This window comes from Odocoileus virginianus, chromosome 3, assembly GCF_023699985.2.
Source record: "Odocoileus virginianus isolate 20LAN1187 ecotype Illinois chromosome 3, Ovbor_1.2, whole genome shotgun sequence".
Lineage (NCBI taxonomy): Eukaryota > Metazoa > Chordata > Mammalia > Artiodactyla > Cervidae > Odocoileus > Odocoileus virginianus.
The window spans coordinates 78,348,459-78,366,575 of record NC_069676.1 but is presented as its reverse complement, the minus strand read 5'-3'; the positions used below and the strand labels follow the sequence as shown (position 1 = coordinate 78,366,575).

General features: G+C 35.9%; 1 protein-coding gene across 4 annotated transcripts in view; it reads right to left on the bottom strand.

The window, feature by feature from the left end:
* Positions 1-1,733: 1,733 nt before the first annotated feature.
* Positions 1,734-18,117, bottom strand: part of VCAN (versican) — a 115,039-nt gene continuing 98,655 nt past the window's right edge. For all 4 annotated transcript variants that reach the window (XM_020894189.2, XM_070465776.1, XM_020894188.2 and 1 more), the window contains 3 exons: positions 8,703-8,847; positions 3,013-3,195; positions 1,734-2,866 (listed from right to left, as the gene is read on the bottom strand). In XM_020894189.2, the coding sequence (XP_020749848.2) occupies positions 2,739-2,866; positions 3,013-3,195; positions 8,703-8,847 (456 nt within the window). In that variant the 3' untranslated portion in view covers positions 1,734-2,738. The remainder of the gene's footprint in view (positions 2,867-3,012; positions 3,196-8,702; positions 8,848-18,117) is intronic.

The following is an 18,117-nucleotide window of genomic DNA, read 5'->3' as shown; positions in this document are numbered from 1 at the left end:
TAATTTTCCACTCACCTTTGTCCTTTATGATATCTTCTATGCAACTGCAGAACGTACAATGGATTTGTTCTTTTATTTTTATTTTTTTTATTTGTTCTTTTAAAGTATCAATAAATATATCGAATAGAAATGGCTGTAAAATAACTCACATCGGGTGCATTCAGTATAAAAAACCTTACATTGGCAGAAACCTGTGTAGCTCGCTCACTGTAGAATCTCCAGGGCCTAGTCCAGTGCCTAACACATAGTAAATACTTGGTAATCGTGAATGAATGAAAATAAAGGGATGAATGAATATCTGGACGGCTAGGAACTTGGTGTTTGTGACATCTTCTGATCACTTTGTTAGATATGATCTTCTAGCCTGTAAATTAACCTCCTGAATGCTTAACAACTGAGAATATACTATTTTATATTTTTATTGAGAGTATCATGCAGGTTGTAGAGATGACCTGCATCCTCTACAAACAAACTATGCAACTGGGGACAAATGACTTAAATTCTCGATGCTGTTCCCTCATCAATCAGACAGTAACAGCCTCTCTCTTAGGCTTGTTGGGAGATGATGCACATGAAATACTTGGCCTGGTTAATAGAAGAATTGTGTAAGTGCAACCTATCACTTTTCCTATTCCATGTTCTTTCATTTTTGAGATCAGTGCCTAAGAATGCGGTTGTAAACATTATCAGAATTACTATCTCCAATTTTTGCAGGGACATTTATAATCATCTCTCTGCTAGCCATAAAATCATTTCATCCAAGCCAGCAGCTTGGACTCCATGATAAATTTAGAATGTAAAAATGTTGGTGCACATTAGGGTTTAAAGTTATAAATATATAAATAAATACATGTAAATATAAAAAATGTAAATAACCAGACCAGTCACAGTATAGTAAAAGGATTTTAGGTTTCTTTGGTGAAACAAAAGCAGGTATAAAAAGTTACAAAGATTTTAGATTTTCATTCACAAAAAAAAAACAATCATTCACATTTTACACTATACATGTTATAATATAAATACAGGAACGTATTATGTGCATTTTAATGAAAGAGGAAAAATAAAAACCTCATAGGTAGACACAGAGTTTTTCTGTGCTCTAGAACACCCAAAGGTGGATCACATTTAACACAGCAACCAAGGAAACTTGCCTAAAGACAGCGTGTATGATTGTGGCTACTGTGGCTCCTTCTAGTTAAAAGAGGTTTTGAGAAAAAGAATCCATGTTGGGTCTGCTCTTTTTCTATTCGCATTTTATTTATTGTCTTGTGCTCTCAAGATCATCTAAACTAAAATTAGGAAAAGACAACTAAATGCTTTCTTTCCATCACAGGGTTTGTTAAACATTAAATTAAGCAGATAATAATTCAAAGTCATCTTTAGCAGTCATTTTATTCAAATTAAGGGGAGAAAATGGAGTGGGAAGAGATAGGGAGAAATTTCAACACATACACTCCACCTAATAAGAAGCAATGCCCATACTATTTCTATATATGTGCTCCTTGCTTAGAATGGGCAAACACCATCTGCTGAAAGCTATACACTTTTCCACTCTTCTTTATAATAAAACACTTAATGCATTCTATCCATCACATTATTTAATCAGGGACAGAGTACCTAGATTATACGATTCCAAACTGTGAGGGAAGTATAAAGGCTAAAACCGAAAAATAACTACCAACTACGTCAATGTTCAGGTTTGAGGGAAAATAACATCCAATAAATTAAATCAGTATGGCTTACTTCATTTATTTATGTATGCTTCACAGCTGCAGCATTCATACATGAACATTCAAAACTTTATAAAAGATTAAAATGGTTATATATACAAAATTTCTTTCTTTGAATGTGTGTTGTTTTAACAAACCCCCTCCCTCCAGAACCCTAGGTCTATATCCATTTGATCTGTAATCTTGCAAGTTAGTGTTATGAAAGCCATTAAAAAGGAGACCCAGTTGAGTTAATAATTAGCACTTTGACCCCTAGAAAATGCTCCTGGTCATAGAAAAGTCCTCCATTCAGGCCTTTCTTGTAAGTGAAGAAAAAGGAACGCAGCAAAAAAAAAAAACCCAAAAATAAAGAGTTCCATGTTGCAGTCTCTAGTTTCGTTGGGATCCCATTAGCTAGGCTTCAGCATCACATGGAAGCCAACTCTACCTGTGGTGGAGATGGGACAGTGACCTACAAAACTTTGTGTTTGTTAATTGTCCAGCAAAAGCTGTCTTCAGTCTTGCTGACAAAGAGTAGGGGAAACCATTTCCAGCCTAAACAAACTACAAAAAGCAGCCGAACCAATGATTAAAGACCTCTAAGGCTCCGTAATCATCATTAAATATGCTTGAACTCAGTGTGACTTTTTATTTTATATACAGGATTAAAATCAACATTAAATCATCTTATTTACATTGCCATTGGTGCTGAAATGGAGCTTTTTAAATAGTACAGTAGGCTGGTATACATTATAAAATGGTCTGCACTGGAGGCAAATAGGAAACTAAAGAAATTAGGCTGGAAATGGCTCCACTCTGCTCTCATTTTCCTTTTATTGTTTGCTTTCTTTTTGAATGCCAATACTTTCATTTAAAATGTTTTGGGAGCACAGCAACCCAAAATAACTGGACTGGACGGTGTTCCAAAAATCCAAACCAACTGATAATACTTCTCGAGGTGATAGGAAAGGCACAGGAAGTTAGGACTTTGGCTGAAATGATGAAAACATGTGTTTGCCATTTTAGGGATCAGCGCCTTGATTCTTGCCACCTTCGGCTCCAACGGTGATCATGTTTTGATGTATTTATTGAATTGTCCTTTGCTGATGAGGAATTTTTAAAGTATTTCTTAGAATAAGTCCTTTGGTATGCAGATGCTACATGGAAGGAAAGAAAGAAAGAAAAGAAAACACAACAATATTACTTGCTCCATACCCTAAACTACCAATACCGTAGCCGTAAAATGAGGATGTCTAGTACTTGTTATAGCATGGTTGTCCACTCTTTCTAAAGGACCACTTACGGTTCAGGCAGGTAATTTTAGGCATAGCCCATCTTCCATTTCCTAGGCAACGGATAGTTGGAAGGTGGCGTTGAATGAAACCATCTTTGCAGTGATATCTAATCAAGGAGTTGATTTCATAACGAGGTTTCATCTTTCCAAAGGTCTTGGCATTTTCTACAACAGGGGGCTGGCCGCAAGCAACTAAAGAAAAGTAAATTGGGTTATTTCCAAATACTCTAAATATTTCTGTTAGTATGAGACACTCTTTTTATTCTTTCTTTCATTATTTTACTCAATCAAGTGGCTTCAGTAATCATTTAGATTAAGAAATTAAAAAATTTCAAGACAAAGTGAAACATTGAGGCTTTCAGCCTAGTTTGAATCTCAGATTGTGTCATCTTGAATTGTGCTTATTGTTTTTTTTTTTTTAAAGAACCATAGGGCATATGGTTGTATGATCATCTGTCCATTTGGAAGAGCTACTTTTCTGAAAAAATTCCAAATTAAAAGGCATCTGTCTCATGTCACTATGCAGTCTGTTGGTTTTGTCTCTATCCCAGTGGTTTTATTTACCACTCACCTTCACTTCAAACAGGCTTCCCTTGTGGCTCAGCTGGTAAAGAATATGCCCACAATGCGGGAGACCTGGATTCGATCCCTGGGTTGGGAAGATCCCCTGCAGAAGGGAAAGGCTATCTACTCCAGTATTCTGGCCCGGAGAATTCCATGGACTGTATTAGTCCATAGGGTCGCAAAGAGTCAGATGTGACTTTCACTTTCTACTTCAAATGATAATAGATTTGTAACAATTAATTATTATTTCCACTTCCATGAAAAAATTTACAATGTATAATAACAATATAGCTCTAAAATATAGACTTTTCAGTGTAAATAAAATATATCCAGGTTCAATTATGTTTATTTGCTCTTTCTGTCTTCTCTATGGAGACAGAGAGCAAGTCAGAACATAGTATTCATGCCTCAATTTTGTAATTACCTTATATGTATAAATTGCAACTCTTAAGAAAAGTAAGTAAAGGTAAATCTTAGAATATATAACCATCATTTTTAACCTACAATAAAAAATGCTGAATACCAACAAACTTAGTGATGGTAGAAATAGTAAAAAGGAAATAGCAGGTAAAAAAAAAAAAACTTTGTAATTTTGAAATTCAAGAAGGTGGGAAAATTGATTCAACTGCATTTGTATTAATTTGTAATTTTACTTATATTAGTGTACTTACTTTAAAAACATACTAATTTAATTTTAAGTGGTTGTGTTTTGCTATGTAGCTCTAATAAAAATATAATTTACCTTCAACATAATTTACCTAAATGACATTTCCTATTCATAGTTTAAGAATGCCATCATAAGGGCTACTAGGGTATGTCACAGTCTCTCATGAAATAATGCAAATCTTCAATGGGAGAATGATTACCAGAAACTTTGGTAACAAAATGTTTAGATGTCAACATCCTAATATAACCAGGCAAGAATACTAGCGTGGATTGTCATGCCCTCCTTCAGGGAATCTTCCTGACTCAGGGATTGAACCCGTGTCTCTTATGTCTCCTGCATGGCAGGCGGGTTCTTTACCACCAGCACTACCTGGGAAGCCCATTAAAAGGTTGTGAATGTTAAATTTATTTACATATCCAGAAGGCTGTTTACAATCATATTCTTTTGCAGTGACAAATGTAGGTTTAACTTAAATATTTAGCTCTTTAACTTACTTCTGCCTAACAAAACAAGTTAGAAACTATTGACCTGATAGCAAACAACATTGTTTTTAATAAAACACAAACCAGGCATATCTTTTCATTCACATAAGAAATTGTGTCTCAGATAGACAACCTAAAAATAGATTATAAAATCCTACTATCTAAAACTAAGAAATTAGAAGTATTTGTGCGTATATTTCATTTTCACAAATTCCTAGAAGGTAAACTGAGAATTCTATAATAATATGCTATTTTCAATTAATAGTCTACCTATATATAGTTCAATGATAATCCCCATCTGGATATCCACACTTCTTTTATTGTAACATGGAAAGTCTATGCTAGGGCCCAGATACCAGTCAGTATCAGATAGAATGAGATGGCAATGATATGGAAGGTTAAAAATGATCAATTAGATAACTCATACTTGATTCTGGCAAATTAAAAGTTGTCTTTAAATTTGAGAGGAAAGCAATGTATAGATTTCTTCCAAAACTATAAATGAAGACTTATTTTGAAGTTAAAATAATTCAAGGACTGTGGTATTGGCAAAGAGAGGCAAATAGACCAGAAATAGACCCACATATATATGCTTGATATTTGACAGAGCAACATGGCAGAGCAGTAGCGAAAAGGTAGTTTTTTCATTTGGACAATTGGGTATTCATATGGAAAAAAAATGTATTTGGTTCCCTACCTCAGAGGGTCCATGGGAGATCAATTCTAGATGGTGTACATATATAAATGTAAAGATAAAACTATAAAGCATTTAGCAAACAACATAGGATATCTTTCTAATGTTAGGGTAGGTAAGAATTTCTTAAGACACAAAAACGTTTAAACCATAAAAGAAAATTCAACAAAATGAACAACTGTATTCATCAAAAAATACCATAGGGCAAAGACAAGCTACAAACTAGGAGTAGATATTGGCCACATACAATTATCAAGGGATTAGAAACTAGGACATTAAAAACAAAAACAAAACACAAAAAACTCCTGCAAATCAATATATATAAGAGAAGCGATCAAACTTTCAAAATAAGCAATAGAAACGAGCAGATACCTTACAAAAGAGGAGCTATACATACATGAAAAGATTTCCAAGAAGAATCATCCAAGACAATGCAAGTTAAATCAGAAGAGATAACATTTTATACCCACCAGACTGGCAAAAATTTCAAAGTCCGATAAGATCAAATGTTGGAGAAGATGTGGAGTAACAGGACCCCTCACACATTGCTGGTGGGAGTGCAAATTGGTACAACCACTTTGGAAAATAATTTGGCATTTTCTAGTAAATTTGATGGTATATATATCCTATGACTCAGCAGTTCACTCCTGGAGAAACACCCTATGGAAACTTGCAGAGATCTACCATAAACAAGTTCAAGAATATGCACAGAGACATTGTTATAATTGCAAAAACACTGAATATAACCCAAATGTCCACTTGCAGAACTGATAAATAAAATGTTATACAGTCATATAATGTAATACTACACAGCAGCAACAATGAAGAAATATAGCTACATGCATCGACGTGGATTAATCTGACAAACATAATGCTGAACAAAAAGAGCAAGGCACAAAATACAAACTTAAAGTTCAAAAATGTGCAGAACTAAACAATTTGCTTACAGATACAAGCATGTGTGATCATTTTAAAGAGAAAAGTAAAGGAACTACGTCATTATCTTTGGCTGGATTTGGAGATAAATAGATGGGATTGGAAAGAACCTGCAGAACAATCCAAAGATGCATGAATGGCATGCACTGAGGTTTGTTTTTTTAATATGTCTTTTGTAAATAATATAATTCTTCTTTGTAATTAATTAAAACTACCTAGGTCTGTAAAGATGTATAAATTATCTGTAAAGAGAAATCAGTCTATATAGACATTTATAAAATTCATAAAAATTCCCCAGGGTAATGATTAAGAAAGAATTCAGTTTACATAAATAAAAATCAGACAGTAGGGAGATAAAATATATGAATTGTTTTGTTTTGGTTTCTTCCTCCTTTAGGGAGGTAGACCTAATAATGTTTTGTAAATCTTTCCCCATTGGGAAATGTATACCATGATGCTGTTTTGTGTTTTAGATAAAGGACAGTGTTTCTCAACGGGGGGGCAGTTTTCTTCCTCTTCCCCCTCCCCCAAGGATAGTTGGCAATGGCTGGAGACATGGATGGTTGTCACAAAGCAGAGGGGGAGTATGTGGAGTGGAGGAGAATACCTCTGACATTTAGTGCATAGAGGGAAGTGTTGCGTGTTCAGTTGCTTAGTTGTAGCAGACTCTTTGCAATCCTGTGAGCTATAGCTCACCAGGCTCCTCTGTCCGTGGGGTTTTCCAGGTAAGAATAACTGGAGTGGGTTGCCATTTCCTTCTCCAGGAGATCTTCCTGACTCAGGGGTCGAACCCATGTCTCTTGCATCTCCTGCACTGGCAGGTGAATTCTTTACCACTGAGCCACCGGGAGGCCATTGAGGGCAGAGAGGATGCTCAACATTCTGCGAGGCACAGAACAGCCCCCCACAACTAAGGACTGTCTGTCCAAAGTGTCAGTAGTGCTGCTGCAATATACCCTGGTATAGGAAAAAATAACACTGGAAATAAAAGAATGTTTGGGTCATATGAAAAGTATGACTCCAGGGTGTATTTGGAGATCTAAGAAGGCAAACATGACATTTGGCTAAAGACAGTTGATTAAGGACTTCTTACACTAGAAACAGGGAAAAGAGCAAATACCTTCATTTGCTATTTTCACAAGCTTAATGGCATAAGTGCTAAAGTAACATACATAGTCAGGAAATCTGCTCACATAGAAAGGATATTCAGAATAAATTCTACTTTAGAGAAGAGAATAGCAGAGTGAAGTAATCACAGATAATAGCTGAGTTTTGACTTAGCTTTGTGTAACTTACTGTTCTCTGTCTTTTAACAGAATTTCTCACTGGTGTTTAAGTCTTTTCTAAAATATCTATAGAGTATATATTTTTAGTTTTATTATTTTTATATTAAAAAATAAGTCAAATGGATTTTATATTTTGCATTTGTACTTTGTATTCTTAATTGAGGTGGGTAAAATCTGGGTCTAGAAGTTAAATATGCATGTTCTAACACCATTATCAATTGTAACCAGGTTTAAAAATTGTTATGCAATTCCCGTTTTTTTTAAGGAAGAAGTCTACATAGTGTATCTTAGAATTTGAACATACTGGTCAATGATAAATACTGAAAAATCAGCTTTCTTAATTTTATCTGTTAATGTCAACTAAGCAGGTCTCCTCATTCTAGAGCTTACATTATAAACATTTTTATTTTATCATTTCTTGAAAATAATCATAATAGATATAGGGATGGTATTTTTGTTCTAAGGTTTATGAGCATAGATTGAGCTTCTAAGGGACTGATTGAAAAACTCAAATGCCTATAAAGACCAGGAGCTTAACCAAAAAGGAGGGAAAGTCTGAATGAGGACCGCAATGAGATGGGGACCACAGTCCCCACCAAGGCAGGGCAGTGTTATTTAGTTGCAGTACTTTAAGCCACTGATAAATTTGAACATGGGCCAAATGGCACTAAGTGGTCTTTTTTATTTTTAAGTAAAAATAATTCACATTATCTTATGATATATCCCAGTTTTTTATTTTTGACAAGTAATTTTTTTAATGCTTTCCTCATCAAAATTAACAGATCTATGGGCCCTTGGGGCTGGCAGTTGTTTTTCTTAAAAATACTGACAAGTAGTTTCTTTTTTGTATATAAATGCTATATTATTATCTTAAGCACTTGAAATCTAAAACAAAGACATTACTGAAAACAAACTTTTCAACTATATTGAGAAAGTAAACTGTTCCAGAGCAATAAGGATGCTGTATATGACATCCAGCTTATGTCTCAAAGAATGATATTTATTCTTCCTGAATTCACTTGATAATGGAAATGCAGATTAAGTATACATTATGATGGGTTAACCATTACCTGTTCCTTTCTTGCAGGTGTAGGTGAGATGGTAATTGCAGGGAACATCATTCCACTGGCCATTCTCATGCCATATAATCACAACACAATCTTCTCCAGTAGAAAAGAAGCTGTCTGGTTGGTTCGGCCTCCAGTTCTCATATTGCTGTAAAAAGCAGGGAAAAATAACTGTTGAAGCATACTATAAAAGTGGTGGCTCCATTATAGCACAATTGAATTAGTATGGGCTCAGCAATTCCTGTTGAACAATTTAGCTCAAATAATTTTGGTGGTAAAGATTTTTACACTTTGAGTGGAAAATATATGTTATCTCAAAGTCTCTCTTCAAGAAATATGCATATTTTTTCCTTTGACAATGAGATATATCTAGGGAATTTGGTGCTATAAATAGTGCTTCCCAGTGGCGCTAGTGGTAAAGAACTCTCCTGGCAATATAGGAGACTAGATGCGGGTTCGATCCCTGGGTCAAGAAGATCCCCTGGAGGAGCGCATAGCAACCCACTCCAGTATTCTTGCCTGGAGGATCCCATGGACAGAGGAGCCTGGCGGGCTACTGTCCACAGTGTTGCAAAGAGTCGGACACAACTGAAATGATTTAGTGTGCGTTGAGTGTATCCTAGATTTCTAAATACGAAATCAACGCTCATTTTAAGAATTTTAACCATGGCATTATTGTTAATTGTAACAGCATTAATGGCAGTGCAACAACTAGAGGAAAAATTCATAAACTTGGCACTTTAATCTACACGTTTTCTTCCAATTTCTATGCGTACATATACTTTTATGTAGTAGTGATTATAGTGCAATAAAAGGTTCAGTCCTTCATTTATATTTTTATCACTATAAAGTAACTTTCTTTGTCTTATTGAATTAAATTGTTTTATCCAAACTCTTTGATATATTGATATATATGTAAATTGCTATATTTGCTATATTCGTTTTTTATTGATCCAATATACCTATGCCCATCATTTTACATTAAACTTCTCTGAGTAATTCTGCTTTAGATATGATTCTCGTGTGTACCATACAGTTGTGTTTTGCTTTATGATATAATCTGCAAGTTTCTTTAATAGGAACATTTATCACATTTGTGTATGTTGATATATAAGATAGTGCTTTTAAAATACATCTTACTAAAAATGTTTTTTTCATGAATGTTCGGATAATTAAAAGGTATTTTATTGATCTGATGTTTTTCTACTGGTTGCCTTTATATCTTTAGATAATTCCTATTAATTCTCTAGTTTGAGCAATGACATGTAACCAGAAATATCTTTTACCTTCCGCCAGTGATACTTGGAACATGGAACAACAGACTGGTTCCAAATTGGGAAAGGAATACTTCAAGGCTATATATTGTCAACCTGCTTATTTAACTTATATGCAGAGTACATCATGAGAAATGCCAGACTGGATGAAGCACAAGGTGGAGTCAAGATTGATGGGAAAAAAATCAATAACTTCAGATATGCAGTTGACACCACCCTTTTGGCAGAAAGCAAAGAAGAACTAAAGAGCCTCTTGATGAAAGTGAAAGAGGAGAGTGAAAAAGTTGGCTTAAAGCTGAACATTCAAAAAACTAAGATCATGGCATCCAGTCCCATCACTTCACGGCAAATAGATGGGGAAACAATGGAAACAGTGACAGACTTTATATTTTTGGGCTCCGAAATTACTGCAAATGGTGACTGCAGCCATGAAATTAAAAGACACTTGCTCCTTGGAAGAGAAGCTATGACCAACCTAGACAGGGTAGACATTACTTTGCCAACAAAGGTCCGTCTAGTCAAAGTTATGGTTTTTCCAGTAGTCATGAATGGATGTGAGAGTTGGACTAAAAGATAGCTGAGCACTGAAGAACTGATGCTTTTGAACTGTGGTATTGGAGAAGATTCTTGAGAGTCCCTTGGAATACAGGGAGATCAAACCAGTCAATCCTAAAGGAAATCAGTCCCGAATATTCATTAGAAGGACTAGTGCTGAAGCTGAAACTCCAATACTTTGGCTACCTAATGCTAAGAACTGACTCATTGGAAAAGACCCTGATGCTGGGAAAGATTGAAGGTAGGAGAAGGGGATGACAGAGGATGAGATTGTTGAATGCCAACCTGTCCAGTTGGTGATGGACAGGGAAGCCTAGCATGCTGAAGACCATGGGGTCACAAAGAATCAAACATGACTGAGCAACTAAACTGAACTGAACTGAACAGTGATAATTGCCTTTTATTTTAGCACCAATAATAGATGAAGCCCTCTTCTAGGTAGTTGGTATGCATTATGACAGAGGATGAGATTGTTGAATGCCAACCTGTCCAGTTGGTGATGGACAGGGAAGCCTAGCATGCTGAAGACCATGGGGTCACAAAGAATCAAACATGACTGAGCAACTAAACTGAACTGAACTGAACAGTGATAATTGCCTTTTATTTTAGCACCAATAATAGATGAAGCCCTCTTCTAGGTAGTTGGTATGCATTATCTCTCACAATGATCCAGCAAGACTGGGAATAATTTGAACCTTAGAAATGTTAAACACCCAGAACTTTTCGGTTTACATTCAATTTTTGTCACCTTAAAATGTAGCATTCATATCAAGCAACAATTACATGAAAAACACAGTCCTTATGCCTATTCAAAATTAACAAATTTTAGTGAGATGAAAATATTGGGCTATAAATAAGAGAGCAATTTCCCAGCTTCCAGACTCTTAACTAGAATGTGATATGGGACAAGTTTGTTCAGGGTCTGTCTGACTCAACTTGGGTACCGTTTTCCCAATATGCTTTGCTTACTGTCAGCTTTTACATCACATCTAATGTTGACCAGACTGGTGGAGACACATTTCCTTCATCTGAAAGGAATATAGATTCAGATTTATGGGACAACAGCAAATATGACATCTCTCTGGGCACACAAATTATTCATCTTTTCTTGAATTAAATTTAAAATTAGTTTTTAGTGGTAAAGAATCCGCCTACCAGTGCAGGAGACATAAAAGATGCAGGTTCGATCCCTGGGTTGGGAAGATCCCCTGGAGAAGGGCATGGCAACTCACTCCAGTATTCTTGCCTAGAGAATCCCATGGACAGAGGAGCCTGGTGGGCTACAGTCCATTGGATCACAAACAGTCAGACACGACTGAAGTGACTTAGTGTGCATGCACCTTGAATTAAATTTAAAATAAGTTTGTATGTAGAAAATAAACTTATGGTTACCAAGGGGAGAAGAAAGGAGGGAGAGATAAATTGAGAGGTTGGGATTGATACATATACCCTACTATACATAAAATAGATAACAAATAAAGACCGACTATACAGCACAGGGAACTCTACTCAATACGCTGTGACGACCTCTATGGGTAAACAATCTTAAAAAGAGCATGTGTGTATATATATAACACTGATTCACTTTGCTGTACAGCAGAAACTAACAACATTGTAAATCAACTATGCTCCAATATAAATTTAAAAAAAAAAAACAGGGAAAAAATAAGTCTGTGCTTGCAACAATGAATTAGATTCTGTTTGAAAAAAGAGAAGAAAGAAGTGAATATTACTGAAGGCAACTGTTCCTAATTCAGAGCATGCCAAGAGGTGGTCCTGCTAGTTATTCCCAAAAGTACCATGGCTATTTTTATGTTTTAAAAAATTATATAGTAAATTTACTAGAAAATGGTTCTAATTTTCCTTTTTGCTCAGAAAAAAAAAAATGTGGTTTTTAAAACTTTAAAATATGGTTAAACAACCTAGATTTTTGAAAAAATAACTTGTGAGATGAAGACCTTAAGTTTGAAAGGTAGAAGATTAACAGATCTTCTTTTCCTTCAATCTCTTCGCTTAACTTTGCTTTGAAATACACCTCAATCATGTGAAAATTAAGATAGGAGACAAGAGACCTCTGCTATGTAAAGAAGAGTCTCTGAAAAGTGATACAACTGCAAAGAATTAAGGCAAGGTTAATAAAGTTTTTTTTTCCTCAAAACACAGAATTAAGGCTGTTTTTATTTCTCATGTGTAAATCCAGAAATTACATGGATTTAAATCCATTCTCCTAGCCTGGAGGGTAACTCGTGTTATCCACTAGGTGACCCTTGGAAAGATGCTTAGAGGACCATACACACCAAGCCACTCTGCCTGGCTGGTTTTCCTGCGACAAGGAACTGATGTTTGATCTGACCTGGGTTTCTAATTATCTCTTTATTTTCCTTTCCTTATTATCTCTTACCCTCTGCCCACCAAGCCTGTTTTTGTTTTGTTTTGTTTTGTTTGCTATCCTCCTTTAATAGACAATGGAAAAGGAAACGGAGCAACATTGCAGATAGAAATGTCACATTCGGCCTGCTGCTATATAACTAAACTGTCTTTAGTAGACGAATTAAGGCAGGATAAAATTAAAAATTAATAAGCAAAAGAATAAGAATTCCTTAAAACTAATAAAGATCTACATTTAATACTTTTATGGTAAAAGATTCCAGAGTTCCTCATTTACTTAACTTGGAGCTCAATATTTTCTAGCTTACTTTATAATGAACCTCTTCCAGGAAACCAGTGAACGTCCTCAAAGGTGGAAAATTTTCCAGCATCCCAATACCATCTGTATACTGTGCAATACTCCCCTCTCCTTGTCCCTCTCACACTGTTCATCTCCCTTCTTTGCTTTATTTTTCCTCATAACACTGATTACCTTCTAACATCCTATGCATCTTATTTACTTATTGCGTTTTTTTTCTCCTTAGCAGAGTGTACGCTCATTAAGGACAGGAATTGGGGTTTCTTTTGTTTACTCCTGTATCCTCTATGACTGTATCCTCAGCAGCTATGCCTGGCCCCTGACTGAAGGTGTCGTTACCGGGGGTAACCCCCGGTAACTATAAGCAAGACAATCGCAAAGTCAGCAGAGTTTAATAACCGTTCTGGGAAACGATTGGCAATACACATCAAAAGTCTTAAAAAGTTCTCAGCACTGGACCTCATAATTCTACTTCTAAAGAGCTATCCTAAAAAATAACCAGAGGTGTGAATATTTTATCTAAAAGATTACTTACACCAGTAGTAAGTGGGGAAAATATATAGAGCAAACATATATGCAATAAATCTTGGGTATATCCAGACAAATGGGATATTATATAACCATTAAATATCTTGTTATTGAGGACTATACAAGAAGATGGAAGATACTAAAAGAAAAGTTAAGGTAAAAAGCAAAGTACTAAAAATGTACAATGATCCAAATTTTACACATACTCTCAGATGTAGCTGTGTATATGTGTGCACATAAAAGATCAAAAAAATGTGATCAAATGTCATATATAAAGTTTACACCCAGTGATATGAGATTAAGGTAATATTTTATTCCACATATTCTTACAGGTTTGACAACTTCCCTTGAGTGAGCATGAATTACTTCTGTAATTAGTAAAAATGAACAGTATAAAATGATCTATGCAGTGATCAGAAAGAATTTACCGATTTCTCAGCTAACCCTTTTTAAATCTAACCTCAACAAATATCATTTCAAGTCATCCAAGTCCCTTGACTGCCATGTATTTTGCAGCTGACATTTCCTCCTGATCTGAACAATAACCATCTCATTTTCACACTGAAATTAGATTCTGATTCCATGCCACCAAAGTAATTCTCAGGCCTTAAGCTGCCCAGACTCAGACCTCTGGTAAAAGATTTAATTGTTTTGGGTGGGAATTGCATTTGGCTCACAACAGTGATTTAAAACCCGTGTTCTGTGTTGTTGCTTGGCAGAACTGTGGCTTAATGGTGCAGGACCAAATTTTAAGTCTGTGGTTTTTACAAGAATGTCTGATAGCCACAGGCATGTCACACTATTACCTCATATCTGATTGCTCCATTGTGCACATTTATTTTGGCTTGGATGCTTTGATTTTGCTCCATGTTACTGCCAAACTGACTTAGCAAAGGAAACTCCAGTTTTCTGAACAACTTTCTTTGTATCCTTCTGAATTCTTTACAGCCTTATTTAATATCACTTGTAGGAAGAAAGAGTAGAAAAAATAAATCATTGATTTTAGGTTTAATAATTTTTTTTTTTCACTAAAGCTAAATGTGAGGAAATCAGTTCTGAGTTATAAGAATGTAACCAAGCCTTGCTCTTATAGGCCGTGTCTCATACATACAGAAGTGCAGACTCTTGGATCGAGCAGAGAAAAATTCTTTACTTCCATGTGGATTATCTTCTCATTAGCATTATAAGCCAACATCCTGGGTGATCCAGCCCAGATTGGCCCTCTTCTGGATGGACAAACTAAGAATTATCCCAAAACACCAGCATGGTTTGGGGAGAATTCATTTTAACATTGCTAACAGAAATAAATGCTGACCAGACCTCAGCCTGTTCCTATCTCAGAGACTCATGTTCACCATTCTAAACCTTGAACTCTTGTTCTTTCCTCTAGAGACCAGAGTTAGATCAATACCATGTTTGAAAAGAAACCCCTACATTTCTTTGCATTTTTGTTCTCTTCTGATGGCAGAAGAAATTATGACATAAAAGTCACACAGTTGATATAAAGGAAAGCCAGAGCAGATGTAAACTTTTATACATGCTCTGTAATAGACTTGCATTTTATTAACAGGTAATTATTTAAACCTTGTATGAACTGCTTAATGCTCTATACTGTATGAAAAAGTTACTTGAGAGTCCCAATTAAATGATTACCTCTACATATCTGTACAAAAAGAAAATGTGCCCCCAAAGACAACCATTTCAATTAAATTGAATTTATTATCTTTTCAGTTACTGTTTTCTCTTTCTTTTCCCCTCAATCAGATTCAAACAAGTTAGCTGCCAAAAACATAAAATGATTCTAAAACCCTGGCCAAAATCCAATAGTTAAGTACCATTCTCTCAAGTGAAAATTGTCTCCACAACCAGAGAATTCGTTCTGAATCAGTCCTAATATTGATCGAAGTTATTCACCACAATCTATCAAATTTTACAAATGCTTAGACTACTTTTTGCCAAATAATCTGTATCTTCCTGTCAAAATTTTATTCCTATCTTAAATGAACATAAAGGCAGAGAATTACCCTGCAGGTCTCCTGGAGCACATGGGGCCCCCCTGCCTGCAAACATTCTCCACCCTTGGAGACTGAATTCAGTTCCACGGATCTAAGATGAACTTGACTTAGTTCTCTCAAGCAGAGTGGCTGAAGAGTTATTCTCTCCTCCCCAGCTCTTTGAAAGTTTCCGTCTTGATTCAGTCAACATACTGGAAGGGGAAATGTATGTGTTGTGTTTGGGGATGGGGGTAGAGTCTCTGCTTTTGAAAGTTATCAGCAACCTACTAAACTCAGACAGGGTTTACATCCTTTCAAGGTGACTCTGATTGTAGCATCTTGGAGACTGAACTGTCATTCAAAGATACCAGCCGACTTTTATCTTTAAAATACACACCACCATGATCAATGGCCCTGAAATCTCAGCAGATAGGTAGCATCACAAGCATGAACAAAATAAACTGAGGATAAAAACTGTAATGCAAGTAATTGAGTTTTTCCTTAAGTAGAGATAGATCACTGTCTTTTTTCTAAGGTTAAAAAGCATAATTTCATAGACTCACAGACACAGAAGGGAAACGTATGGCTACTCAAGGGAAAAGGTAGAGAGGAATAAATTAGGACTTTAGGATTGAAAGATAAATACTACTAAACTACAATAGATAAACAGCAAGAAAGACCTACTGTATATAGCACAGGGAACTACACTGAATATCTTATAAGCACCTATAATGGAAAAGAATACACACACACATACATATAACGGAATTACTTTGCTACACACCTGAAACTAACACAATGCTGCTTATCCACTACACTGCAATCTTTCAAAAAGCATTATTTCATGAATAGACAAGGTTTAGAAATAAACCAGGTATTTTGCTTTGCTTTACAAAAGGAGTTAGCTTGATTCAGCTTTGAGCACTGATTTCAGTTCAAGAAAGGAAACATACTTCATCCAGTATTAGTCAGTTACTTCTGTGACAGTCATGTCCCAGCTGGTCCTTTATGTGAAACATATATAAGTAGATCAATTTATAAGGAAATAGCCAAGCAGCTGGATGGTGAAAAGAAAAGGCTGGATCAAGGAAGGTTCTTGAACTGTGGAATGACTTACTCTCATCCTCACATGCAACATTCCAAAACAGTCTTTGTTTTTAGCCCACCAGGCTCCTCTGTCCATGGAATTCTCCAAGCAAGAATACTGGAGTGGGTTGCCATTTCCTTCTCTAGCAGATCTTCCCAAACCAAGGATTGAACCCAGATCTCCTGCATTGCAGGCAGATTCTTTACTGTCTGAGCCACTAGAGAAAACTTCGTCTAGGAAATCTTCTGGCTTTAAAGCATAATGGCAATTCAAAAATCAAAATCCTGAAGAAAACAAGGTCATGCTTCAACCTCTAGTAGAGAAAGAATTCCTGGAACATGAAAGAGCTTTGTTTTTAAATCCCTTTTATCTGCATCTTAAAGCTAAGATATCTTCAAAGCAATGCACCTTATCAAAACTTGGTTGATAACTAGCCCTTTTCCATAATATTTGACTCATTTCAAATTCTTTTCATTGAGATTTTACAATTTCTTAATTTGGTCAAATAACTACAAAGAATAATCGATGGACACAAATTAGTTCTGCGAAAGAGTCAGACACTCTGTTTAGAATCTCTTGGTTTCCTTTCTTCTCTAATGAAATTAAAAAAAAAACCAGAATTTTCACACACTAAATGAAATTAAAGTTCATCTTTCTGTGACACAAATTTGACATTTACTACCATCACACACACACACACATTCACCCCTACAAATACAGTATTTCTTGGCCTCAGGGAAGGCAATATCTAGGCTGGACCTTTGGAAGTGCCCCAGTTCACGCAGACCTGTGCAGTGGATAGGTTCCCACCATAAAGATGATAGAGAAATTCCAAAATGGTTAAATGACTAGCAGAATCAACAGCAGCAGACTCCTTGAGATGGGAAAACAGAGCTGTCCTTTGGGCAAACTTGTCAGCTAACTAAACAATTTTTACACAGTAGTGCCTGGGCAGAGTTTGAATTTGTGCCTGGGCAAAAAGTACAAACTATTTCACGTCATGGATCTTGAGGCTCTCTCATGTATCATCAGTTCAGTTCAGTTCAGTCACTCAGTCATGCCCTACTCTTTGCAACCCCATGGACTGCAGCACGCCAGGCCTCCCTGTTCATCACCAACTCCCGGAGTTTACTCAAACTCATGCCCATTGAATCAGTGATGCCATCCAACCACCTCATCCTGTTGTCCCCTTCTCCCATCTTCAATCTTTCCCAGCATCATGGTATTCTCAAATAAGCCAGTTCTTCACACCAGGTGGCCAAAGTATTGGAGTTTCAGCTTCAACATCAGTCCT